This window comes from Eumetopias jubatus, unplaced genomic scaffold (genome assembly GCF_037043125.1).
Source record: "Eumetopias jubatus isolate StellerSeaLion01/CBP00866 unplaced genomic scaffold, mEumJub1_p1.0 scaffold_6, whole genome shotgun sequence".
Classification (NCBI taxonomy): domain Eukaryota; kingdom Metazoa; phylum Chordata; class Mammalia; order Carnivora; family Otariidae; genus Eumetopias; species Eumetopias jubatus.
The window spans coordinates 63,203,759-63,225,674 of record NW_028274812.1 but is presented as its reverse complement, the minus strand read 5'-3'; the positions used below and the strand labels follow the sequence as shown (position 1 = coordinate 63,225,674).

At 38.6% G+C, this 21,916-nt stretch overlaps 1 protein-coding gene and 1 pseudogene across 1 annotated transcript; both read right to left on the bottom strand.

The window, feature by feature from the left end:
* Positions 1-6,295: 6,295 nt before the first annotated feature.
* Positions 6,296-8,043, bottom strand: GPR63 (G protein-coupled receptor 63). Its single transcript, XM_028104103.1, has one exon. The coding sequence runs from the start codon at positions 8,026-8,028 to the stop codon at positions 6,766-6,768; it is 1,263 nt and encodes a 420-aa protein (XP_027959904.1). The 5' UTR covers positions 8,029-8,043; the 3' UTR covers positions 6,296-6,765.
* Positions 8,044-9,795: 1,752 nt separating this feature from the next.
* On the bottom strand, positions 9,796-10,469 carry LOC114209886 (ubiquitin-conjugating enzyme E2 N pseudogene; annotated as a pseudogene).
* Positions 10,470-21,916: the final 11,447 nt, after the last annotated feature.

The window sequence follows — 21,916 nt, the reverse complement described above, 5'->3', positions numbered from 1 at the left end:
CAGTAAGATAAATTACACAATTTAAAACATACTTTCATAAATACATAGTAACAAACTACTGTAATGGGTTTGGGGTACAGTTTCTTTCTCAGTACAAGAATTCAGTTGATTAAATAATTCTAGTTAACTACACCAATCAGGAAGGCGTTAATGGGCGTCTTAAAACACAGCCATCTTACGTCAGGCTGAGAGAGATCTGGTGACACAGCAGGATTGTCAAAGCCGGAACAGGCAAGCCAGGGCTCTTGATTTCATCACCTCCACCTGTTCACCCCCAGTCTTAGCTACTATACCTAAATGCTGGTAGTTTAAACAAATTGGTACATAATTGAACCCCAGTTGTGCACCAAGATAAAAACTTTCCAAAGGGATTCTGGGATCTATGCAATTGAAGGGAAGTAGTGGGTATCTAAGTGTCCCCAAAATTTCTGCCACAGTCAGCAAATTCCATGAAGGTTCTGTGCTGTGAGAGATGGTGTATCCAGGGCTGCCAGGGGCCCAGTCAGCTTACCAGTCTCTTTTCTGATATAGCTAAATATGGTTAATGACTTAATACCAAGAACAAATTGATCTAGGTTTTATGTTAATATCCACAACTTTGTGTATAGGTTTTGCTGCTATGATTATTTATTATCTAGGGCATGTAGAGTAGTAATGATCCAGTATGATGTTCAGTAAGCTCCTCTCACTAAGGACTCAGTTCTGTTAGCAGAGAGTAATAGAAGCAGGAGGCACAGAAAAATATGAACTTGGCACTAGGCCAAAGCTGTGAATCCAAGCTATGCCTGAAAAAGTTACTTCATCCCCTGGCAACAGTTTCCTCAGCTGGAAAAAGGAGAAAATACTGTGAATTAAAGCAGATAAAAGTACATTTTGATATGTGGCCAAAAATGGCACCCATCATTATTATTAGCATACTTTTATGCTAAGAGTTAGTACTGTTATAACCTTAAATGTTTTCAAATTCCTTAAAAAGACATCATCCTTCACAAGTATCACAAATAATGAAAGCTCACATAGAAAGGAAGTTGGTTTACATAATCTTCTGATTAACTGACTATTTTTCCCTTTTGGGAAGTTTCAAAATAGATACAGTGAAAACCAGAGATAAATATTGTGATGTGGATTTGAATAGAACGCAGTCAGAATGTGCACTCCACCCTCTGCCACAAGCGTATCTCAGTCATTTTACTAACCTCAACACAAACTGAATTTTTTGGACTAGCAGTACAGCATCATAGGAGGGTTTTATTATATTTTAAATTTGAATTTCACCATTGTAATCGTCTTTTGCTGTGTCAATTCGGATAGGCTACAGTCCCCAGTTCATCCATCAAACACTAATCTAAGTGTTGCTGTGGAGGTATTTTATAGATGTGATTAAAGTCCATCATCAATCCACCTTAACTAAGAGAGACTATCCTAGATAATCTGGGTAGGCCTAATTCAATCAGTTGAAAGGCCTTTCAAGCAGAACTGAGGTTTCTCCCAGGAGCAGAAAATTCCACCTTGGGCAGCAGTGTCAGCTAGTACCTGTGAATTCCAGCTTGCCCTACCTGACAGCCTGCCTTTGGGATTTCAGATTTGTCTAGCCAGTCCCACAATCATGTAAGCCAGTTCTTGCAATAAATGTCTTAATATCTTCTACCTGTTTTGCTTCTTTTGTTAAATGCTAACTGATATAGCCATAAAATTTTTATTTTTTTTGAACTAAATCTAATTGACTGTACCTTGATATCTCAATTGCTCCTAAAGGTTCTCTTTATTATGTATGAGTGAAGTAGGGTTCATGGTAGATGAGAAATGGTCTATTTTCATGGTAGGTATGAAAATGTTTTTAATTCAACATGTTCCTCTACTTTGCTATATCTTTCTTTCCATTTCAGAAAAAAAAAACTATCAAACGTAGATTCAATGGCAATCTTCTTTTGTAACTTAAAAAGAAATATGTTTTACTATTGCATAGGAGAGAGAAAGAAAACTCATATCTAAATGGCAAGAAGGTGAAACTCATTTACAAATAACTGATATTTCCTATAGATTTAAAAGTGGATTTTAAAAAGGACTTATGTTTTACAAATGGAAGTGCGATCTGAAATCATTTTGTCAAAATAGGAGCAGACATTGTCATGGTTTTGCCAAGTGATAATCCAATTTTAAATAATTCAGCAGTAAAATTTCCATAATTCTCCTAGAGAGAATTCCTTAAAACCGTTTCTTAATACTAGTGGTCTTTTGCCAAGTTTCATCTCATCTTTAACTTCTCTGAGAACTTCTAAAACTAGAATATAATTATATACACACAGGTTTGAGAGCTAATTTGAAAATAAAAACCCAAAGGAAGCACGATTTAAAACTCAACTCAGATTTTAATTTAACAGAAAGTATTACTCATGACAAATCTTTCTAAGATAAGATAAGTAGTCCTTTTAAAAAAAACTCCACTTTTAGAAATGTTAAATATTTATTCATTTTCTTATTGGGAGCTCTTTTCCCGGTTATAATAATATGCACAAATAACCATACCTTCTTATTCTTGAATTACAACCCAGAATTCAAAGTGGGTTTTTTTTTTTTCATATAGGTCAGGTACTATTGTAAAATAAATTAATTTTAATTACAAAGGACTAGTACCAATATATAGCTAAGAAATGTATTACCATTTACCTGTAATAACAAACATGTGCTTTAATATTTTTATTATTTGAAAACTGAGTCTTCAACGAAGGCAGTTTAGCAGGACTAATGTTGTGAAAATAACTTTGAATTAAGCTGTCCTTTAAACTTAAAAACCATAGTAGAATAAAATGTCAAGCAAGTAGAAATTCTTCTGTGATATATACATAAATATTTTCATGTAAACAAAAGCGAAGATTAAGAACAAATTAAATATCTTTGTCAGCAACTGAAATTATACAAAGAGTAAAAAGATTATCTTATTTTCTTCATGCTTCCTTTGAACATGACTGGCATAAGCAGAGCAATGGGAAATTGGATGAATTGTACATTCCCCTCAAACTCTTCTGGAGATTATATACAGTAAAGACATCTCTCTAGAGGAAAAGAAAACAGAGGAACTAGACTCTTGAAAGTCATGACTTTCCAATACTAAATGACTTCTTTTGCTCTAGTATGAAACAACATGACCCATCAGAATTTTGCCAGCTGAGAGAAAATACAGCTAACACTGGCGAGACCCAGCACTAACACACCTGGCAGCAAATTAGGCACAACCTTGTGTCGATTCTCCTGTCAATGTGTGGATGACCCATGCACTAGGAGATAATGAATGGCTTCCCACACTAACATTTTTGTGTAAAACAATCTTAAAATGGGTATATTTTCAACAGGAGTGCTTCTTGAAGCACCTGTGCTTCAGGATCAGGGACCCAGGGACCTGCATGGGAATGCAGAGTGTTCAACGAAATAGTGTGCATTCCTGGGCCCAACCGCAGCCCCTCTGGGGAACCCAGACCTCTGTATTGTTAACAACCACTCTGAGAAACAAACAGGGTTCTAGAGGGGAGGGGGTAGGGGGATGGGTAAGCCTGGTGATGGGTATCAAGGAGGGCATGTACTGCATGGAGCACCGGGTGTTATATGAAAACAATGAATTGTGGAACACTACCTCAGAAACTAATGATGTATTGTATGGTGACTAACATAACATAATAAAATAAAATTTAAAAAAAACAAGCTCCCCTGGGAATACTTAGACACAAATTCCTATTAAAATTTAAATATCACTACTCCAGACTACTGGGGATTTCTTTTGACTCTCTCTTGATCGTAGATATTTGACGATCTCTCTCATGCCTCTTACCTATTTGCCAGAAGGAAAATGAAAACAAAAACATTTCTGATTATGTCTGTCAGCGGCAATAATTAGTAGTGGTATTTTTCTTTACCCCCTCAAGAAAATACAGGGGAATAGGAAAAATAGGATTCTGCACCTAAACTTTTCAAAGGTACATCAGAGTACATTTTTTTTAAAGCTTCCAAAATGTATACATAACAAACACGTTCAAAATGATTTGTAAACTGCCCCCTATCAAGAGTCTCCAGTGTAAAGAGATCTGCTGTTGGGTGGCGGTGCTGAGTTCCCACTAAGGCCCCGCACAGTCTTCTCTCACAAACATGGAGCATCTCAGCAGGCACCCCGAGCTCTCGCTCTTGCCCAAGAGTGCACTGCCTACCAGGCAGCACAGAAGTACCCAAGGACTGTTCATAAGAAAGGACAAAGGAAACAAAGCTCAGTTTCAACTCCTATCACAAAAGGAGTCTCAAGACCTACTGCCAATATGGGAGATGAATACAGATCATGCTGACTTTCATCAGAGAAAGTCTAATTTCAAATAGACGTATTATTATCCGCTTGAAATCCAGTTTATATTGAAAATGGAAAGCATGATACACTTCCAGGTGTTCCTAGGTATCTACTACAGTGTTTATGTTCCGTAAGATCCTTAGTGGACAAAAACAATTTTAACCTGTGAATAATATAAATTAGAAACCAAAGAGGTAGGTGACTATCAGCAAAGGCTGATCCCAAAACAACATGCTGAGTAAGTGCTTTGAGTCCCAAAAGAGTTTTTTAACTGGAAAATGAGTTCTAAAACCATCACAACTGCCTAGAGAGCAGGGTTCCCCAGGTCCTTCAAGATGTCATCTATCTTCCAAAGTCCTAACTCCTGATACAGTGCTATGGGCTCTTCCAACATTCAGGAGACATTCCATTTTGAGAAACAGCTAATAAGTAAATTGCAAAGAAGTAACACTGGAGACCAAAGATTGATGCTGACGTCAGCCAAGCTCTTCACAAATCTCTACTCTCACATGGAGGAAAGCACATTAGAGTTGGGCAAGATTCATCTAATCCAACTCCGTGGTTGTAAAACTGAAGAAACAGAGGCTCATTTTTACCACTGGCTCACAAAGCACTAAAATGCTGCAAAGATGCTATAAAAATCCAAAAAGTGTTCATGTTAACTCAGCTATTTATAAAGCCCATGATGTGGCCAAGAGGCTACACTTTCAACCCTAGTGACCTTAGTCTGCAGCCCCATCCCTGTCAGCTGTTTTATAAAGTGTGTCAGTGGCCACAGAGCAAGGGGACCAAAGGCTCTGGATGTACCTGGTGGGGGGGGGGGGGGCGGGGCAGGTCTTCGGCAAGAGAAAAATAATTTGAAACCCCAGACCTGCCCTATTAAAACTTGCTCTGTGCTCAGACCAGGACTTATCTTTGCTTCTTTGTAGGAGACACACTCTTGAGCACATTCACAAACTCCAGCTCTGCTATGGGCAAGCCCTCAGGCAACAGTGCTATTTTGCCCAGAACATTTAGAAACGACTGGACAACTGGAAACCTCAGACCCTGCAAAGGCCAAGACCCACATACAGCTGTATTTAACTTCTCCGTCGTTGTCAGTCACTTATTTTGTAGACCAAAAAAAATCACCTTATTTCCTTATATCCTTATTTGTCTGAGATTTTTAAGTTCCACTGTAAAAGGGTGGTTGTGATTTTTTTCTATTTTCCACACTTTCTGTAATGTTTTCACATTTTTTTGGTAATGAAAAAAAGTGAAACTACTTTTAAAAGGAAGGTTTTAGTCTAAAAAAATTAAAGATACAGAGTTCCTTCTTGACTATGAAATACTTAAACCCGAATGGTATGTCTATGTGGCACAGAAGAACAGCAGTCTCAGGATTCTGACAGACTTTCTTGGATTCCAGCTCTACCATTAACCTTGGGCAGGATTTTCATCTCTCTGAGACGTACTTTCTTCGTAAAAAGAAAAAAAGAATACCTACCTCACAGGATGCTGTGAGGATAAAAATGCACAGTGCCTGGAAGATGGCAGGTGTCCAATAAATGGTAGGTCCTTCTCCCCACTGGACTCAGTGAGAATCCTTGAGTCAAAGGAAATACCACAGCCCATGCCAGCTACCTCCTCACTGCCTCCCATTTACATTTGCAAGGATGCCCTGTCTCCTCAACTCAGCTCTGAAGAATTGCTATTGTGCTTAGAAGAAGGTCTACATTTTTATGTTCTCTCCTTTAAAACTCAACATGCAAACAAAACATTTTTTAAAAACTATCTTCCTAGAAATGATAATGCAATGTTCCCTAAAGCACAACATGTCATGTATAAAAACAATTCTGAAAAACATGACTGAATTAGTTTGTACATTATTTCTTAAAGTGCACCAAAGTAAGTATTAATGACCTTTAAAATGTCACTAACTGCCTTGGGTTATTTTTTTCAATAAAAGTAAATATTTATCTACTGAGATGTATGTGGTTTTGGCTCCAATGTGATGACAAAAAGCAGCAATGTCTTCTGGAAAAAAAAATGATAAACTTAATTAAGCATACCTTAGCAGCATCCAAAACACCTACAATTCAATATAACTGCAGGCTCAATAAAGCACAATCTTGATTCCTGCTTCAAAAACAAAATCAATCAAAGAAACAAAACACCATCTCCCCACCCTAAATCAAGGATTTCTCTTGAACCCTGGAGGTAACATTTGTGATCATTTCCCTATTGCGTATCCTTGGTAATAGAATTATAACTAATCACCACTCTTTCTTTACGCTGAGTGCGCGCGCGCACACACACACATACACACACACACACACACACACATACACACAAACCCTATAAAAACCAATAAGGTACACTTGGAGAACCCATGTAAAAGAAAATTCAAAGTCAGATGAAGAGCAACCATCACCCCAAATGTCAGGCAGTGCCAATATTCACACCACTGTCCGGTGTTCCCCACACACATAGACAGCACTGGGACGTATCCGCCGCCGCGTGTGACCAGGAAGACGTGGCAAAAACTTGAAGGACTTGGGCATCATATCCAGGCAGGCATCATGGAATTTCTTAATCCTCCAGTAGTAAATCAGTGGGTTCAATGCAGACTTGAGGTAGCAGAGCCAGAGTAGCCAGGTACTAATCTCAAAAAAGTTGTGCTTATAGTAAAAGTGCTTACTGAATGTGGCCACAAGGCTGTAAGTGGTGAATGGGGCCCAGCAGACGATGAAGACAGCAAAGAGAATCAAAATGGTGGTGAAGGCACGCGTTTTAAAGCCCATGTCAATGCTCATCTGGAAGGGTCTCTGTAGACTCATGAGACCCAGTTTGCTGGCCTGGCTGAGGCATATACCCTCGGGGTAGCTGTGGATCCTCAAGGCATTGTGCCGAAGGGTGTTGAGGATGCCCATAAACGAATACAGTATCACCAGGAAGGGTAGGAAGAAAGAAACTAGAGAAATCAAAATCACATAAGCTTGGTAACCAGGGTTGGTTGTATATCCAAACACACACTGCGGGGCTCGAGAAGGGATCTGCAGGTCAGGGTTTCCTACAGCCAAAGGAAAAGCTATACAAAAGGAAGCCACCCAAGAAACAGCAATTAGAATCTTAGCCCTATATGGATTTAGCTTATCCTGCCTCTGGACTATAATAAGGAACCTATCGATGCTAATGATGAGCAGGATGGCTACTCCCTCTATCACAAACAACCAGAAAAACATAGCAGATACCCTACAGAAGAATTTCCCAAAAATCCATCTTGTAGTAACAATAGTTACCAAGGCGAAGGGCATGTTCAGCACTGCAAGCAACATGTCTGCGAATGCCAGGCTGGCAAGGAGGATGTTAATTGCAGAGCGCATGGCAGCTTTTTGGTAAACCATCAGGCAAACAACCAAGTTCCCAAGGAAAGACACAGACAGAATAAATATCATTATAGCAGAGAGGATGATCTGGAGAGGCAAGGTTAGGCTCTTAAAAACTGCTGGTGTTGGGGGAGCAGCTGTGCCATTCACGGTCAAGGAACTCCCCATCCCAGTGGGAGCCATCGCGTCCATGCTGTATCTGGGCAGCGGGCCAAGGCCGGGATGCTGGAATGGTGGAGGGACCGTAATGTTCACGTAGGTGTTTTCATAGACTACAAATGTTGTGTTGGTTGCCCCAGTTTGGGACGCAGTCAACACTGCAGAGAAGACCATGGTTTCAGCAGGATGGAAGGCGTGAGCAGAGATGTGGGTGGTCTTCAAGCATGTCAACACAGAACAGCAGTATCATGTTTCATTGATGGAAACACATTCTGGAAAACGGACAAAGAGCTCCATCTTCCATAGCAGTCCTTTTGCCTGAAAACAAGCCCAAAACACAAAAAGCCAATGAGAAATGGGCTTTGTAAATAATATTTGACTTCTTACCTTTCATCGAGAAAGACAAGTTTTTTAAACCTTGAAAAATACTTAAGTCTCTGGCCTCGTCAGTGCTAAAATATGGTTGTTCTGTTTTATATTTGTCAACCATGATGGAATTTTCATGACATTTATATATAAAGTGAAAATGAAGAGAATCAAAAATGTATCACTTCCTCAAAAGCAAAAGTTATAACCTTCCTGTTAATTTTTCTTTGAAATTTCCAATAGCAGCATGGCCTTTCCACAGTCACTATTAATACAGATTTTAGTATCTGATTCTCCTGAAAGTACTAATATTTTTCTTAATAACTCTTTGGTACAGGTTCATATTCCAGTTTTACATTAACACAAAACTATTTGGCAAAAAACACTGAACTCAGTTTCCTACTGATTGCATTATAATCACACACTTTTGTTCTCTAACATCCATATAAGGAGGTACTAGGTTATTTTCTATAAAGGTCTGAAACAAGTTCCTGGCTTTCTATTTTTTCATGTTTCTTCTCAGAAATCCCAACACCAACCATACTGGAGAAGTTATTCAAGAGGAGAAAAAAATTACATGTAAAAAGTCTTGGTCATATTTTCAAGAGTTTTTCTTTTTCTAAAGCTCTCTTTGCTTCTCATATTCTGTCTTCTTTCCCATGCCCACCCACTTCCATCCTTTAATTTCTGATTTATATATTTTATCTTCTCAATTTCTTCTCCCTAAAACCGACTTGATTGTATGTTAGCAACTTGATAAAAGATGTCAAACAAATAACAAAGATGGGGATTCTAAAGAAGATAACCAGAAAAACATTCAGGTGTGGAGAATCTATTATAGAAAACTTTCAAAAATATTTGGTTATCTTTTTTTTAAGACTTTATTTTTAAGTAATCTCTACACCCTACATGGGGCTCACAACTCTTGAGATCATGCATGCTCTACCAACTCAGCCAGCCAGGTGCCCCAAAGATATCTGGTTATCTTTGCTCCAGTTTATCACCTTTCTCTTACCCTAGAATTTTCCACAAGGGACTTTCTTTTTTTTTTTTAGAATAACAAAAAATATTTTACTAAAACATAAGATTTACAGAAGTTTCCAGACAAGCCATAAAAAATGGTCACAAGCTTTTTCTTGAAGGAAGGATTCTACACTTGACAGCAAGTCACAATGGTATTAGTGAGGGCTGTGATGTTTGTTTAATGTTCCCATTTTGGTTCAAACAATCAAGCTTGTCCATCTACAGCGTCTAAATAAAGTTAGACTTGGCTAGAGAGCATATTCTAAAGAACTGGTTAGCTGCTTTTAACCAATGCAATTAGATCACCATAAAAGGGGGGAAAGGAGCCCAAAAAATTAAAATAAAACTACCTCTCCCCCTCAAAAAAAGTAATAAAGAAAAACACCCACACCCCTGCAGCTAACCCTGACAACTACCTTCATTCACAGTGCTTTATACTCAAACCATGATGGGGAAATGAATAAAAGCAGAGAAGGGCCACTGCTTTTAAACGTTTCACAACAATCCGGATGGTACTTCTAGCCTCTGCTTTACAACAGTGAATCAGGGCAAGACATAGGTTTGCTAATGTGCATTTAATCACCAAAGGACTGAAGATGTCTGGGCTTTTATTCTGTAATGTTTCTAAGACTGTGTCCATTAAATGCAAACAAAAAAGGAAGAAGTCTTGGCAGAACAGGAGAACAGGAGAACTTGATGATCAGATCGATTTTAAATATTATTCATGGCATATAGCCTAGTCCATGCTCTAGCTGTTTCTATGGCTTGGGCTTCGTTGGTCTTCCACTGCTCCGCTACATCATTTGCTAATGGATCATCTGGATTGGGAGCACTTAACAAAGCCTGGACCGATAGCAGAACTGTGCGGATCTGCAGTGCTGGGGACCACTTATCTTTCAAAATATCTAAACATATTCTTCCCAACTTGTCTACATTAGGATGATAAATTTTGGTCATGAAACGTACTTTAGGGGCTGCCATCGGGTATTCTTCTGGTAGGAATAGTTCAAGCTTAAAAGTCCCTCCCTCAAAGGGGGAATCCTGGGGGCCAGCAATGACCACATGAAAATAACGGGCGTTGCTCTCATCTGGTTCTGCTTTAATGCCAGGAACTGGTTCTGCCAGCAAACGCTGGGTTTCCTTGATAATCCTGCGGGGCAGCCCGGCCATCTTGTCAGATCCCGAGTTCGGCCTCTGGTCTTGACTCCGGCTCCGCTCGCCTCACGCACGAGTCCACAAGGGACTTTCTTAATCTACTACCTTACTAAACCACTTTTGTGGCATGGCCTCTTCCTTCTTTACTGGGGAGGCAACCTCTTTAATTAGAAAGACCTCTCTTTGGATTTATGAGCAGATGCCTTTAATAAAGCTCAAAGATTGGGGGGAAAATAAATGCATGGAGGTTTAAAACAACACTGTAATTTGCTCATTATTTGAACTTAGAATTAAGTCATCAATTTTAGGGGAAAATGCAAAGAAGTTCACTTATTCATTTCCTGGGGTTTGAAGTGTGGAGGCATCCCATTTGCAAGACCCAAGATCCAGCACTCTAGCCAAATCACAGGCTGTCTATTGTATTTCTATCTCTCTACAGTCCCCTCTTTGTTGTCCACAGCTGCCTTTATGAGTAAGGAGAATACTAACCTGTTTGATCAAAATATTCATTTTACTATTTACTCTCATTTTTATAGCTTAAGTTCTTTATCCCTATTAGATTTCATCCATCTTCACATGTTCACTTTGAAATGCAAAATATACTTGAACAAGAGGCCACAGTAATCCAGTAATTCTCAAACTTTATTAACCACAGAGGTCCAATGGGAAGGGGGCAGTGGTACCTGGAAAGCTTTGCAACATAATCACCATAAGTCTCTTTAAAATCACCTAAATATAAAAAATAAATAAATAAATAAAATTATCTAAATATACATACAAATAAGAATAAAGACTTTGCTTGCTACATAAATCAGTTTCAATACAAGTCTATCTCTAAAGAAAAATTATAAATAGGCAAATGTGTATCTTAAGCCTAACCTAATAGTTCTAATTGTGCTTGACCAAGTAAAACATATCTCCATCCTGAAGTAGCACATGCTTTATAATTTATTTTTTCTCACTGAGACATAATTGACATTGTAACTTTATTTAGTTTCATTTGTACAACGTACTCGATATTTATATATATTGAGAAATGATCACCACAGTAAGTCTAGTTCACATCCATCACCACACAGTTACAAAAAAATATTTTTCTTGTGATGAGAATTTTTAAGATCTACTCTCTTAACAACTTTCATATATGTAATACAGTATTATTAACTACAGTCACCATGCTATACATTTTATCCCCATGACTTATTTAGTTTATAACTGGAAGTTTGTACCTTTGGACCCCCTTCACTCATTTCATCCATTTCCAGCCCCTACCTCTGGCAACCACCAATCTCTTGTTCTCTTGTATCTATGAGCTTGGGCTTTTTCTTATTTTTTGCTTGTTGTTTTAGAGTCCACATATAAGACAGATCATACAGTATTTGTCTTTGTCTCACTTATTTCACTTGGTATATGGCCTCAAGGTCCATCCATGTTGTTGTAAATGGCAAGATTGCATTCTTTTTATGAATATTCCATTGTGTATATATACCACAATTTCTTTATCCATTCATGCATCAATGGACACTTAAGTTGTTTCCATATCTTGGCTATTGTAAATAATGCTGCAATGAACATGGGGGTGCATATATCTTTCTGAGTTAGTGTCTTTGTTTTCTTCAGATAAATACCCAAGAGTGGAATTGCTGAATATATGGCATTCTATTTTTAATTTTTTGAGGAATTTCCATACTGTTTCTATAGCGGCTGCACCAATTTGGATTTCCACCAACAACGTATGACAGTTCCTTTTTCTCCACATCCTTACTAATACTTATTTCTTGTCTTTTTGATAATAGCCATTTAACAGGTGTGAGGTGGTACCTCACCAGTTTTGATTTTCATTCCCCTGATGATAAGTGATATTGAGCATCTTTTCATTTACCTGTTGGCCATCTGTATGTCTTCTTTGGGAAAGTGTCTATTCAGATCTTCTGCCCACTTTTTGTTAGGATAGTTTGTTTTTTTGCTATTGAAATTGTAGGAGTTCTTTATAAATTTGGATATTAACTCCTTATCAGATACATGATTTTTAAATATTTTCTCCCATTCAGCAGGTTGCCTTTTCATTTTGTTGATGGCCACACATTGAAACACTTGGTTTCCTCAACCGTGTTGAGGAACAAAAACAAAACCACAATTTAAAAGATGCTTTTTAGGTTCTTATATAATCATATATAGTCATAATATTTCTCTGCCATCAAAGCCCCCTTTTACCATAAAAACTTTTTTTTTTTGAATTTTTTTTTTTAAAGATTTTATTTTATTTATTTATTTGAGAGAGAGAATGAGGTAGAGAGAGAGCATGAGAGGGGAAAGGGTCAGAGGGAGAAGCAGACTTCCTGCTGAGCAGGGAGCCCGATGTGGGACCCGATCCCGGGACTCCAGGATCATGACCTGAGCCGAAGGCAGTCGCCCAACCAACTGAGCCACCCAGGCGCCCAACCATAAAAACTTCTAACTTATAATTCATTCCATTATTCACTCATCAAATATTTACTTAAGCACCTAGTATGTGCCAGGCACTAAAGAGACAGCAATGAACAAATAGTTCAGACTTCTGGTTAAAGGGCAGACTGACCATAGACCCTACATCTCAAAATCACACTGAAATGACAGTAAAGGGATTTTTTTAAACAAAATGTACAATCTCAAAGGACAAAAGGTATGAATGAAAAACACATCAACAGATAGGGAATTTTTTTTTTTAAGTGTCATAAGACAAAAAGCAGATGGAGTAGCTGACTGAACAGAACAGAAAACTCTTTACCCTCACTACTTCCAGGAAAATATGCTTAGAAGCAGCTGACACACCCTGTGGGGCAGCTCTGAATTGGAAGGCACCAGTTCCCACAGAAAGTGTAGGTGGCACTAAAAACTGTTACACTATCTGAAAATCTATCTCCAGGGTCATGAGAGTCCCACTCCACGCCCAGGTCTCCCCTCCTCTGAGCAATCACATGAAAGCACACACGCCCATTCCAGCAGCCCAAGTCTGTGGCACAGGTGAATCTGATGAGCATAAACTTGAGACTATGAGTGCAGGGCTGAAAACAGGGAGATTGACTGAATGTCTGCACATTCCACAGGAGAACTTAGTCTTCTCCTCTACCCTGTTCCCAAAGTGCCAGCAGCCTGACATATGCTACCCATGCAGGGCTAAGATATTCGTGTATTCCAGTAACTAAAAAGCCCTAGAGGAAAAATTTCTAGATCCTAACATTTGATGGTACCCCAAGAAAAATGCTAGTTTGGTGCCCAATCACCTTGTATACTGAAGCCCATGCACTCTCAAGTCTAACCCATGCACACAGAGCTTCTATTCAGCTTTTCTGTACCTATTAAATATAAACGGCCAATTTCTCTAATATATAGAGAATCTACAAAGGAATTAAGCAAAGGCAATTTTGTAATTAAACATTAGGGAAAAGAACCAGAATTTATAATATCAAGGAACACAGCATGCATGGACTTAATGCCTTTGCCCTGGTATATACGGTGTTCTTCATTCATTATACTCCGAGCTCACCACAATGTAAATGTAAATATTCTCTGGCCTTCTTCCTTTTCTTACTGGGAAGCATAATAACCAAAGCAGTGCTTTGAATGCTCACAGTAACTATGTTAAAAGATCTTTCCTCCAGGACTTCTCATCAAATACTATTGTGACCTGAAGTTTCTTTTGAAATTTATATTAGACTAAATAAAAGTTTTATAGTCAAAATTTGCATTTCCAAAAAAATAAAATACAGTTTGCATTTCCAAAGGAAATGCAATGTGAGAACTAGAAAATTAGCTTAGTTTGATAATATCTGCTTAACAGTCCTAATGCTAAATCTAATCTAGACCAGTCTTTATTTGCTATTTGGTGGAAACTCTTACATTTTTGAAATCAGAAAACTTACAATTCTGTGTGAATGTGTGCATACATGTATATATACACACCCCACATGTATGTGCCCACGTAAAACTCACTGAGTTATGGCAGAAGTAATTGGATTTATGATTCTTTCCCTTTTCTTAAGGCATCTGCAGGAACAAACACAGAAACTGGGGTAACTAGGTTAATGATATGAGAAAAGTGTTTCATGTTTGGACTGTGCCAGAATGTCACAATTACTGGGGTGTCAGTGGCTAGAATGGGCAGTGGAGGTTGTAGTATTCTCTAGTCTTACCTGCTACTGCAGTGCTTTAGATACTTGTTTTATTCTCTGCAAAGATTATATTCTCCTTTAATCTCATAGTTCCCTATGACTACTATGCTTTACACACAGCCCGATACACATTTGGAAAATTAAATTCATTTGTACTATGTCTTGTGAGATCAGGGAATTTCTTCTTTACTCATTTTAATATTTATTTATATAATATATATGCACATAATTTTTTAAATAATCATGATTTTTTTTAAAGATTTATTTATTTGAGAGAGAGAGAATATGTGCACACAAGCGAGGGAGGGGCAGATGGAGAGGGAGAGAGCAATCTCCAGCAGACTCCCCACTGAGCATGGAACCCAAATCAGAACTCGATCTCATGACCCTGAGAGATCATGACCTAAGCTAAAACCAAGAGCTGAACGCTTAACCAACTGAGCCGCTCAGGAACCCCTAAAATAATCAAATGGTTTTTTAAATGACAGTCAAACCCTGTACCACCCTTCACCAATCCATTAACATTTTCTGAAGTAGCCATTTTTAATTATTTTAAAGGTCTTTCAAGTACTTATTCTTTATATATCTAAATAATATGAAGAAATTGCTACTTTTGATTATCAATATTATATGTTAAATCTCGACTTCCTATTAGGATAGATGAGCATTTAGATGTCACAGTGCCTCCAACTTATTTCTCCTCCCTTCATACTACCAAAATCTTATTTGAAAATTTGAATTACAACAGACATTAATGTTAACACTTGCTGATAAGCCAAGAGAATATTTTCCTATCATGTATAAATTTTGGATTTCCAATTTACTTATTCTTATTTTCAATTTTTAAAAATAACCATCAATCATTTTTTTTACCTGGTCCACAAGATAGATTTTATACCTACAAGTATTTTATTTTGAAAGGTCAAATTTATCAACTACATTTTTATCGTAGAGTCATAGTTTTTGTCCTCCTAACCTTCCCTGGAGCAGTTACTTTTTTTTTTTTAAGTTTTTTTTTTTTTTTGTCAGAGAGAGAGAGAGAGAGCGCACAGGCAAGGGGAGCAGCAGTGGGAGAGGGAGAAGCAGGCTCCTCACTGAGCAAGGAGCCCAATGCAGGACTCGATCCCAGGACCCTGGGATCATAACTTGAGCCAAAGGCAGATGCTTCACGACTGAGCCACCCAGGCGTCCCTAGAGCAGTTACTTTCTGGGTCTGCTACCCAGAAGGTAGCCTGAGACATCCCTTTACCACCATCCTGGAAATCCTCCTTTCTGCCGCTGGCTCTTGGCTTCCACATTTCCTAGGCCCTTTGTCTTCCACTTCACTGCCTCCTTTGTTTACTTCCTTCTTTCCCAAGAACTGTTTGTCCAATTGCTTTCAAAGGAAGAATACAATGGAGGTAACTTTTGAGTCCCTGTATGTTTTAATTAAGTCATTATTCTGTCCCTTAATTGTCTTGGTTTAGAATTATCCAATGAAAATAATTTTCTCTCAGAATTCTGAAAGTGCTCTGTATCAGTGGTTCTCTAAGGTGAGGGTTCATAAGAATCACCTGGAGCATCTGTTAAGCTACAGATTGCTGAATCCCAACCTGAGTCACTAATTCTGTAGCCTGGGGTGGGTCCCAGAATTTGCATTTCTAGAAAAAGGAAAAAAGTAAATGGAGAACTTTAAATTCCAGACTCAAGGATTAGTGAAAAACCAAAAAGTTTCAGTAACCACTGTGGAAGAAACTTCTATCTGCTAGAGCCCCAGAGATGAGGTTTCTGAAAACTAAACCAAAGTCTAATCCTGTGGATGTCTGATCATGGTGACTCTAAGAGAGAAATAATTAGAAGCTTATCAAGTCCTGCTTGATATTTATAAGCATCAAGGCTATAAAATAGAAAGTAGCAGCCCCTCAATCAATTCCCAAACTTGAGCCAGTCCACAGACCTAGCGTCCCTTGAGTAAAAGGAAGCCAGGTCCCCTTGAGGAAGGACCTTGCTACACAGCCAACAATCTGTACTATAAGTCTTCCTCCCAGTCTTCCTCAAAAAACCTGCAGCCAATTGCCAGAATGACTATACACTGGGGAAGAGGAAATAATCAGAATTTTGTGGGATTGTCAAATATGGCTCTGAACTGACACTCATTCCTGAAGACCCAAAATGGTACCATGTTGCACCATTCAGAGTAGAGGCTTAGGGAAATCATGTGATTAATGGAGTTTGGGCTCAGTTCCAACTCCCACTCATCCCAGAACTCATGCCATCATTATTTTCTGAAATATGGAGTTGGAACAGACATAGCAATGGGAAGATTCCCTCACTGGTTCCTTGATGTGTAAGGGCTAAAAGGTTTAAAAAATAAATAAACAAATAAATAAATAAGATCAAGTACAAACTCTTAGTGCTCTCTCTACCTCTGAAAATAGTCAAAAACACTTCATTTCTGCAGAGACTGCAGAAATTAGGATCACCATCGAGGACTTGGAGGATGAAGGTGATCGTTCCTAGCACATCCACATTCAACTTGCCTGTTTGGCCTTATAGAAAACAGATGGATTTTGTAGAGAGCAGATGCTGTAGCAGATGTGACTTCACTGCTGTAGTAAATCAACACATTCCCCGGCATCTGGCACACAGCTATTGATCTGGCAAATTGTTATTTTTTTTTCTATATATGTGTTAGCAAAGAACACCTGAGCAGTCTGCCTCCAGCTGGCATCCTACTGTCCTATCCCAAAGCTATCAACTCTCCAGCACATTGTCATAATCTAGTCCCCAGGGACCCCACTTGTCTCTCCATTCCACAAAATGCCATGCTTTCCATTACATGCTGAGTGAACCGTAACTAGCACCTGTTCTACAAACCTTGGTGAGAAACATATGTGCTTGAGGGTGGGGAAGATTCCTACAAAACTTCAAAGGCCTGCCATCTTTGTACATTTTCTAGGAGTCTTGTACTATGTCAAAATACCTCTTCTAAGGTGATAGCTGGCTCTCCCTATCACTAAAAAATAAGCCCACCTCTTAGTAGGCTTCTTTGAATTTTGAAGGCATCATATACCTTATATGGGTATGTTATTCTAACCCATCCATCAAGTAGCTTGAAAATCTGCCAGGTTTGAGTGGGCTGCCATGGCAGCCACTCTGCCACTTGGGTTATACAACCCAGATTCCCTGGTGTTTCACGTCTCTGTGACAGATAGGGATTCTGTACTGCATCTGACAGGCCTGCTATAGGTGAATCACAACACGGACCTTTAAGATTTTAGAACAAAGCTATGCCAACAAGAGCACTCCACATGAATTTGGGGTTGACTGACCTTCTGAAGCCATAAAGCTGGGTGTGCACAGAGCACTTCAACCATAAGCAAAAGTAGTATATATGAAATCAGGCCTGGCAGATCCCAAGGGCACAGCTAGGTAACATGAGCAAGTGGCTCACATTCCCATAGCTCCTATTCCTGCTGCATTGACCCTCTCTTCAAACTTCATCTGTGGTATTCTTAAAGAGAATAAATTCTTTTCTCCTGAGTTTTGTTAGGAAGGATAATGTCAAAGAAAGTCTTTAGCTTTTTGAATATAAATTAGCTTTTTAAAATTTCCCAGCATCTCTATGAGATTATTACTATTAAAATTCCCACTTTAAGGATGAGGAAACTAAACAATTACATGCCAACAAATTAGGTAACTTAGAAGAAAAGGATAAATTCCTTAGAAACATACAACTTATGAAGGCTGATTGATAAAGTAACAGAACACCTAAACAGACCAATAATGAGCTAGGAGATTGAATGAGTAATCAAAAACCTCCCAACAAATTAAAGTCCAGGACTTTTTAGCCCAGGACTATGACTTCTCTGGTAAATTCTACCAAACATTTAAAGAATTAGCACCAATCTTTCTCAAACTCTGCCCAAAAACCAAAGAGAAAGGAACACCTCCAAACTCATTTATGAGGCTAACATCAACCCTGATACCCAAGCCAGACAAGGCTGTAATTTTCTTTCCTTACAGTGTCCACACTACAGGGTGGTTTTCAGAATTAAACAAGATAGGTGGAAGTGGATTATAAAATAATAATCACAAACATTAAGCTAATTTATAATAGTGATACCAGACATTATTCATCATACACTGAGGGGGGGAAAAAAACCTTACAGAATGACATACAACACAGTCCCCCTATGACAGATGTACACAGATGTGTGTATAAGTCTGTACACTATATGTACTTGTACACACACATGTATGGACACATAAACAGAGGAAGAGACACCAAACTGACAAAAAGGATTTCCTCTCTAGTGTTCAAATAAGAGTGCAAAATATATTTTCCTTATTTACTTCTGGTTTTTACAGAGGTTTTTTTTCACATTAAATCAATACTGATCTTTATTAGTGTGTCACCTGTTTCCTGTATAAAAGTCCTTGAGGATGTAGGCTAGAGCCTACCTTCTTTAAACCTACCAGCCCCAACACAAAGCTGTATACTACAGGGATGCTTAAAATGCAATAACCGGGCGCCTGGGTGGCTCAGTCGGTTAAGCATCGGCCTTCGGCTCAGGTCATGATCTCAGGGTCCTGGGATTGAGCCCCGCATTGGGCTCCCTGCTCAGTGGAGAATCTGTTTCTCCCTCTTCTGTACAACTCTGCCCCTGCTGTACAACTAAAAAGAACAGTCCAGAGATAAATTTATACTACTATAAAAATGTCTACTTTTTTTTTTTTTTTTGCTGGATTCTGTTATTTTTTGGTTTATCTGTAGGTAGAGTAGTAAAAGGAAGCTTTGAACAAACTAACCAGAAGAAAATATGCCAACAATCAAGTGGAGTGGATGGGGTAGCTTCAACTTATTTGAAGTTATTTTTATAAAGAAGAAAATCCTCACTGAATCAAAATTTCACTTATTTTCAAAGTATATCTAACTTAAAACCTATATGCAATAAAGCTAAAGGGAAAAAATACTGTGTGCACATTTTAAATATGAACTATAAGCAGTGTTCTATTTATAACACTGTTCCATTCCCAATATATTTCTAATTCCAACCAGAATATTTACTACAAAAGAGAAGAATTTTTCTAATGTTCAAGGAACATTTAGTTCTTCCATGGACATTTAAAAAATTAGATTAATAAGCACAAGGATTTATTTGCTTCATGTTACTTTTCCCCACAAATACTGAGAAATTAAATGTCAGCAAGGGTCTGTTTCAAAGGAGAATATTCTAAGTGACTTCTGATGACAATTAAAACTGAAATTCAAGCAGCAAGAAAGGTCAGCATTTAATAGAAAAGTAACTTAATTATAATTACAAACTAGGAAAATATATTTTTTAAGTGGTTAATAGATTAACCTTCTGGAACCTTTCTAGAAATAACACGAAGAAAAAAAATGATGAGCCCCATGGGTGACAGATTTTGTTCATATTCCTTTTGTCTCTTATTTCTAATTCTTATTCCTTGGCTCACATTCCTTAGATCATTGTTCTGCTGAGAATCCTTACCTGCCTTGAAACTATTATTGGGGAAAATGCAGGCCAATTTAATTTCATCAGCCTTTTTGAATAGTTCACAGATATGATACTTATGTACCACTGATGTTTCTTACAACGGTGGTCTGACTGTAAATTCAACATTTGGAAGGAAATACCAAGGCTTATTAAATAGTGGAACTGGAATCTTAAATCATACTGCCTAGATCTATAACTGCTTCATTAAAACTTGAGTATCTCCTCTTCTCACCTATAAACTATCTGCATAGGGCAAGAGTAAAAATAAGTTTTGTTTCATCAGGGAGTATACAGCATTCAGACTGAAATCCACATGCTAATTAAAAGCAATATAATTTCATATGGTTTTGAAAAACACAGGTTTTTTAAAAAGGCTTAAAAACTTAGTTCTTTTCTTCTGTGCCATAAGCAATCTCCCCTTTTCCCAGTGCCATTACCCACTGATGCAGGCACCTGCTGAGTGTGTTTTAATGGCCCAAACCTGACCTCTGAAATTCCAGCCTCATGTATCCAACTGCTCCTTTAACATCACCACCTGGACATCTCAAAGACACTTCAAAGTCTGCACGTCCAATTAGATGTAGGGGGACGGTCCCTCCCCACTCTAAGCTACCCCACACCAGTGTTCCCATGCTCAGTGACAATTGCCATCCATCTGGTTATACATTCCAGAAACAAGAGTCACCTTGACATCTACCTCTCTCAGCTATAACTCAGTCCTTTCCCCAAGAATGATCAATTTTGACTCCTAAATATTATTCCTATCAAGCCACTTTTCTTCACCTCCTCTGCCATCATCATCCTCGTCCAAACTACCAACAACTCTCATGAGGTAGACTTTTTGCCTGGATTATTCACAACTGGATTCCCAATATCTAGGACTGCGCTACCACATAGTTAAGTGTTCAGTAAACACTTGCCAAATGAACGAACAGCCTCCCGCTACCACCTATCCCCATTCCCCATTTACTTTGTGAATTCTCACTCTTCCATCACTAGGGAAGTGTTCTCTGGCTCCCTGACCAAGCTATCCCGTTGTCTCATTTCAACATGTACTTCTCTGTGATAACACTCAGGCGGCAGTCATTTTTACAGGGATCCATCCCATCCTTTGACTCAGGCCTATGCCCAAGCCTGCCATGCCCCTGCCCCAACTAGAGAGAAAATTCCATGAAAGCAGAAATGGGACATTTTTTTGGTCAGCACTGTATCCTTAAACTCAAGTTAAGAGCTTGCCATATAGTATACATTCAATAAAAAGCTACTGAGTCATTAACTTAAAAAAATTCTGACATCATATTCATAAAGCAATGTCTCCTTTTATGCCCTGTTTATGACATCCTTAAAAGAAGAGTCTATTCTAAAGCGTTGCCTTTAAAGTTCTTTACTGAATCATTTGGTGTATCTTGTCTGTTCTGGAAGCAAGCTACAGAGAGGAGCATAGGAATTCATAGGGAACAGACAAAATCAAACACCTACTGGGATCTTACCCTTAGGGAAGTCTTTCTGTCCTAGGTAATAAGCCAGAGAGTTGCTATAGTCTGACTGTGTGTCTCCCCCCCGCCACCCACCCCACAAAATTCAAATGCTGAAAACCTAATGGCCCAAGGTGATAGTATTAGAAGGTGGGGCCTCTGGGATATGACTGGGTCATGATAGTGGAGCCCTCATAAATGGGATTCATACCCTTATAAAAAAGACCCAACGAAGCTCCCTTGCTGTGAGAGGATACAATGAGAAGTCAGGGATCTGCAACCTGGAAGAAGGCCCCCAACCCAACCATACTGGCACCCTGATGTTGGACTTTGAGCCTCCAGAATTGTGAGAAAGAAGCCACCCAGTAAGTGGTATTTTGTTATAGCAGCC

Excerpts from the sequence above, each read along its gene's own strand:
- GPR63 (XM_028104103.1), bottom strand. The coding sequence starts at position 8,028 with ATGGTCTTCTCTGCAGTGTTGACTGCGTCCCAAACTGGGGCAACCAAC.